This window comes from Silurus meridionalis, chromosome 10, assembly GCF_014805685.1.
Source record: "Silurus meridionalis isolate SWU-2019-XX chromosome 10, ASM1480568v1, whole genome shotgun sequence".
Lineage (NCBI taxonomy): Eukaryota > Metazoa > Chordata > Actinopteri > Siluriformes > Siluridae > Silurus > Silurus meridionalis.
In genome coordinates, this window is record NC_060893.1 from 27,992,842 (window position 1) to 27,999,349 (window position 6,508).

A 6,508-nucleotide genomic window follows, 5' to 3' on the forward strand; every position below is an offset into this window, starting at 1 on the left:
ACTGTCTGTCTGTACTGTTTTTTGTCTGCACTGTTTGCACTCGATGCACTTTATGTAGCTTTCTGTTGTGTTGTAGCTCTATGTTGTTGTTTAGTGTAGCACCAGGGTTCCGGAGGAACGTTTGTCTTATTTTTACTGTGTACCACTGTGTATAGTAGAAATGACAATAAAAGCCTCTTGACTTGACTACTGTAACGCTTTACTGTCTGGGTGTTGGAGTAAGTGCAGAAATAAGCTTCAGTTAGTTCAGAATGCAGCAGCAAGAGGCCTCACTAGATCTAGGAAATATGATCACATCAGCCCTGTTTTAATCATCTACACTGCTCCCAATTACATCTCACACTGATTATAAAATACTACTACTGACGTATAAAGCACTTAACGCTCTCACGCCGCAGTATCTGAGTGAACTTCTGTACCAGGATGATCCTCCATGCCTACTTAGATCAAAAGGTGCAGGATATTTGTTGGTACCTCAAATAATGAAGACTCCAGCAGGGGGCAGATGTTTCTCTTATAAACCCCAAAGTTATGGAACAACCTTCCAATCAGTGTTCGGGACTCGGACACAGTCTCAGTGTTCAAGTCGAGGCTGAACATATACAGTGGAACCTCGGGTTACGAGTTTAATTGGTTCCATCACTTTACTCTTAACCTGAAAAGCTTGTATCCCGATACAAATTTTGGAATACGTACAGTATTTAAAGTTCAGTAATTCCACACTGTTAGGCGGCGGCGGATGTGTATGTGCTGCACGAGCGCAGCGAGAGCACGTGGCGATACGTAAAAAAACTAACCTGCCTGCGATTTTTCCGTGCGCAACGCTCGTATCCTAAAAAATTTCTCGTAACTAGAGGCAACATTTTTTTATGAATTGCGACTCTTAACCTGAATTTTACGTATGCAGGGGCGCTCGTAACCCGAGGTTCCACTGTATTTATTTAGTGGAGTCTTTAGTCAGTAGGTGTTTGTGAGGTAAAGGAGCAGATCTGGAGGGATCATGGATATAGAGTGTTTGGTGAACTGGGATATTTGGATGTTGTCGTCTCCTCACTCTCACACGTTCACTCAGGTTTGTTGATGGTGGTGTGGTGGGTCGTCTCTTATCCCAGAGATCCTCATGTCTGTGTTTCCTTCTGCTTCTCCCTTTTAGTTCTGCTGCTACAGTGAATCTTACCAGAGTCCAAACTGCACAGTGACATTAACTTTCATACAACAATCAGGAGACTTAATAATCCATATCCTTCTCTTCCTGTCACCCTCTTCTCTCTCTCTCTCTCTCTCTCTCTCTCTCTCTCTCTCTCACCCCTCTTCTCTCTCTCTCTCACCCCTCTTCTTTCTCTCTCTCTCTCTCTCTCTCTCTCTCTAGATCAAATTAAACATGATCCTGGGGTTCCAGTGACCACTGTTCCTGCTCCTCTTCCCTCTGTGGATCTTTCCACTTTGCCTGGTCTGCCTCTGGATGATGTTCTCTTTGTTTGGAGGCGACTCTGTGTAGCTGGAGATGTTTCTCATCAACGCCTTGGGTAGATCCATGAAATTCTGGAGTAAGATCAGGAGCTTTGAGGATTTGGACTGTAGTTAATATCAACAGTCTGCTACACTGACTCAGGACTACAGTTTGCTCTGATCTCCATCACTGTACCTCAACATCGTTTATCTGTAATAAATGGACATTCAGTGGAACCCAGATGAGGATGAGGTTCACTCTTGAGTCTGGTTCCTCTCAAGGTTTCTCCCTTCTGCATCTCAGGGAGTTTTTCCTTCACCACAGTCTCCACGGACTTGTTGTGTGTGTGGACTGTGTGTGTGTGTGTGTGTGTGTGTGTGTGTGTGTGTGTGTGTGTGTGTACTGTTTGTGTGTGAGGATTGTGTGTGAGGATTGTGTGTGTGTGGACTGTGTGTGTGTGGACTGTTTGTGTGTGAGGATTGTGTGGGTGAGGACTTCGTGTGTGAGGATTGTGTGGGTGAGGACTTCGTGTGTGAAGACTGTGTGTGGGTGTGAGGAGTGTGTGTGTGAAAAGTGTGTGAGAAATACGCAAGAGTGTAACAGGGTGTAACATACTTAGCTCTGCCTCTGTGGCTCCGCCCATTGTGGCATTTTGTTGCCGTAGTAACAGACCCTGCTGGTCAGTGACTTCCTGTTTTTCTTGTTGTAGTTCCTGAAGTCGGCTGTTGGTGATCTGAAGCTCCGCCTCCAGCTGCTGCTGCAGGACTGCCCCCTCACGCACCTGATCCTCAAAGGCCCGCCTCTCACCTGAATACCCATCAATCAAACCTGAACCGACCAATCAGAAACACACATACAACACTAATTAAATCAATTATCAATCAGTTCATTCACACTTTTTCCAGTCCTGCATTAATTCATCTGCTCGATTCATCCCTCAGTCCATCCCTTCGTCATTGACTGTCTGCACCGCTCTCTGTCATCTGCGCCGCCCCACCTGTCTGTCTGCGCCGCCCCACCTGTCTGTCTGTCTGCGCCGCCCCACCTGTCTGTCTGTCTGCGCCGCCCCACCTGTCTGTCTGTCTGCGCCGCCCCACCTGTCTGTCTGTCTGCGCCCGCCCGCCCCACCTGTCTGTCTGTCTGTCTGCGCCCGCCCGCCCCACCTGTCTGTCTGTCTGCGCCCGCCCGCCCCACCTGTCTGTCTGTCTGCGCCGCCCCACCTGTCTGTCTGTCTGCGCCCCACCTGTCTGTCTGTCTGTCTGCGCCGCCCCACCTGTCTGTCTGCGCCGCCCCACCTGTCTGTCTGTCTGCACCGCTCCACTGTCTCTCTGCACCCCCACCTGCCCCTCCCCCCCAACACACACACGCACGCACACACATTTGCAGTCACACCCTGTTCTCAGTGTGAATCCGAAACCTGTGTGTGCAGCAGAATGTATAAACACAAAAGGAATTGCTTTTGAAGGTCTGAGTATAAAACAAGTTTTAACTCACAAAGAACAGATAGAGAGAGAGGGAGAGGGAGGGAGAGGGAGGGAGACAGAAAGGAAGAAAGAAGCTAAAATCTCAACACTAATTCAAACATGCATCTTTATGCAAAATGTTACAGATAATTTATTAAAACTGTTTTACTCCTTTTTCTCATTTTAGACACAAAAACACATCTTGACCTCACTCAGTATCACACTGTGGAATATGCAGGGGCTGATCTCATCAGCTTTCAGACTAAAATGTTTAAATTCTGAATTCCATAAACAAATTAAAAACCTTGACATCATCATCCTAGGAGACATGGAGCAGGACAGAGACAGTCACTCAGTGTCCCGAGACTAGCGAGAAATCATATTACCCTCCCAAACACTAAATACAGCACGCCAGGGCAGAGACTCAGGAGACACTAATCTGATAAAAATCACAACTACACATCATATACATCATCAAAACTTCTAAAAGAACAGAAATCCTTAATGTCCTCACAGAATGATCTTTTCCCCTGTGCCATATACCCCCTCACCCCCACCCCCCCTTCAGAGTCCCCATACAGCTCTGAAGACATCTTAACAGCGTTAGAGAGCCGAGTCGTTTCCAGTCCCAGGGAAATGTGCTCATGTGTGGAGACCTGAAGGCCAGGACAGGAACACAAGCCGACACAGTAAACACACACGGTGAAAACTTCATTAATAACAACATGACTCTTAAACACTATTCTTCTTTAATCCACAGAAACAACCAGCATAAAGCAATAAAGATAAAATGATCTCCTGCAGCTCTGTGGAAGTCTGGGTCTGTACATCGTCAGCGGCAGGACACGAGGGACCCAAAACACTACTGACCAACTCCACAAAGCAATCAGTAGCCAAGAAATCCAAACACTATTAGACACCGTTCTGTACACAACATTCTCTCACAGTAAAGAAGTCAATCAGCAGTTCAGCACTTTCATTTTATATTTAACAGAAGAGCAGAAAAGACCAAAAACCCGGAACTACATCAAAGCCTAAACTCAGTAAAGGAGAAAACTGGAGGGATTAAGAATGTTTAAGAAAAGATCTCAGGAATTTATCAAACCAAAATCACAGAGACCCAAACACCACCAACATACGACTTCTTTACTGTAAAACTCTGACAATACAAACATACACTCAGAACTAAACAAACACAACACACACAGAAACAACCGACACTAATAGAGGAGTCAATCAACACAGATCAATTCTGGAAAAATAGAACAAGCTAAAGAAAAGAGAACATGAAGAATTGATGATAAAAGATGGAGAAATGTGGACACGCCATTTCCAAACACTCTTTAAACATGTAGAATCCAAAACAAACTAACTAAAATCAGCCATTAAAGAAAACCAAAACCTTTTAGATTTCCCAATTAGTGAAGAGAAACTAATCAACAAACTGAAACCACAGAAAGCTTCAGAACCTGACCGAATCCTGAACAAAATGATTAAACACACAGCTGTACATTTCAATCAGTCGTTTTAAAACCCTTCAGTCGGGTTCTGAGTGTCGCTTTCTTTCCTGAAAGCTGAAATCGAAGGTCTAATAACCTCAATCTATAAAAGTGGAGCCAAATTTCACCCAATAACTACTGAAGTATTCGTGTGAACAGTAACGTGAGGAAGATGATGAGTAAAATCATTACCTCACAATTTCTACACTTCCTTAGTGAACAACGTCAAAGTAAAAGTCAGACTGGCTTTTTACCAAAATACCACACAGCTGATCATATTTACACCCCACACAGCTGATCATATTTACAACCCCCAACACACACACACACACACACACACACACACACACACAGCTGATCATCTTTACACCCCGCACAGCTGATCATATTTACACCCCGCACAGCTGATCATATTTACGGTGCCCTCCACAATTATTGGCACCCCTGTTTAAGATGTGGTCGTGGACTTCTAAAAAATTCTCCTTTTTTAAAACAACATAGAACCCAAATGCAAAAAGAGAAAATCCAACCTTTCATTTAAGTACATAACTTTGGTGGTAAAAAAAAATCATACATTTAGAAAGAAAAAAAACTTGAAATCATGTGTCCCACAATTATTGGCACCCCTAACAATTCCTCTGAAAATTTTAATTATTTTTTTTTTTATATATATTTTTCTGTAGTTGCTAAGGTTGGTCAGGGTATCTAGGGACTTTTAATTAGTAATTCATGATTTCCTGTTTCCTGGGGTATAAATATGACGTGACACAGAGGCCTAATTCTCTTACCCATTTGTCACCATGGCAAAGACAAGAGAACACACCATTCAAGTAAGGCAGATGTGTGTCGACCTTCATAAGTCAGGCAATGGCTACAAGAAAATAGCCACTCGCCTTAACTTGCCGGTATCTACAGTCAGAGGAATCATTAAGAAGTTTAAAACAACTGGAACAGTGACAAACAAGGCTGGAAGAGGTCCCAAGTTTATCTTGCCACAACGCACAGTGAGGAGGATGGTAAGAGAAGTAAAAAAATTTCCCAAGCTCACCGTCACAGAATTGCATCAAAGAGTGGCATCTTGGGGTCACAGAGTCTCCAAAACAACCATCAGACGCTCTCTACATGCCAACAAGCTGTTTGGGAGGCATGCAAGGAAAAGCCTTTTCTCACTAACACTCACAAACGTAAACGCCTGGAGTTTGCTAAGCGGTACTGGGACTTCAACTGGGATCGTGTGCTTTGGTCAGATGAGACTAAGATTGAGCTTTTTGGCAACAAACACTCTAAGTGGGTCTGGCGTAAAACAAAAGATGAGTATGCCGAAAAGCACCTCATGCCCACCGTGAAGTATGGTGGAGGATCTGTGATGCTGTGGGCCTGTTTCTCTTCCAAAGGCCCTGGGAACCTTGTTAGGGTGCATGGCATTATGAACGCTTTGAAGTACCAGGATATTTTAAATAAAACCTGATGGCCTCTGCCAGAAAGCTGAAGATGGGTCGTCATTGGGTCTTTCAGCAGGATAATGATCCAAAACATGTGGCAAAATCTACACAAAAGTGGTTCAGCAGTCACAAACTCAAGGTCCTCCCATGGCCATCTCAGTCCCCAGACCTCAACCCAATCGAAAACCTGTGGGGCGAGCTAAAGAGAAGAGTGCATAAGAGAGGACCCAGGACACTGGATGATCTAGAAAGATTGTGCAAAGAAGAATGGTCAAAATCCCTCTCTGTGTTCTCCAATCTTGTGAAATGTTATAGGAGGAGATTAAGTGCTGTCTTGTTGGCAAAAGGAGGTTGTACAAAGTATTAACATCAGGGTGCCAATAATTGTGGCACACATGATTTCAAGTTTTTTTTTTTTTCTAAATGTGTGATTTTTTTACCACCAAAGTAATGTACTTAAATAAAAGGTTGGATTTTTCTCTTTTTTTGCATTTGGGTTCTATGTTGTTTTAAAAAAGGAGAATTTTAGAAGTCCACGACCACATCTTAAACAGGGTGCCAATAATTGTGGAGGGCACTGTACACCCCACACAGCTGATCATATTTACACCCGCACAGCTGATCATATTTATACCCCACACAGCTGATCACATT

At 44.0% G+C, this 6,508-nt stretch overlaps 1 protein-coding gene across 1 annotated transcript in view; it reads right to left on the reverse strand.

Moving 5' to 3' along the window:
* The window catches only part of akap9 (A kinase (PRKA) anchor protein 9), a 127,697-nt gene that overhangs the window by 66,335 nt on the left and 54,854 nt on the right, over positions 1–6,508 (reverse strand). The window contains 3 exon segments of the mRNA XM_046858757.1: positions 2,066–2,278; positions 3,300–3,352; positions 3,457–3,569. Coding sequence (XP_046714713.1) covers positions 2,066–2,278; positions 3,300–3,352; positions 3,457–3,569 — 379 coding nt within the window.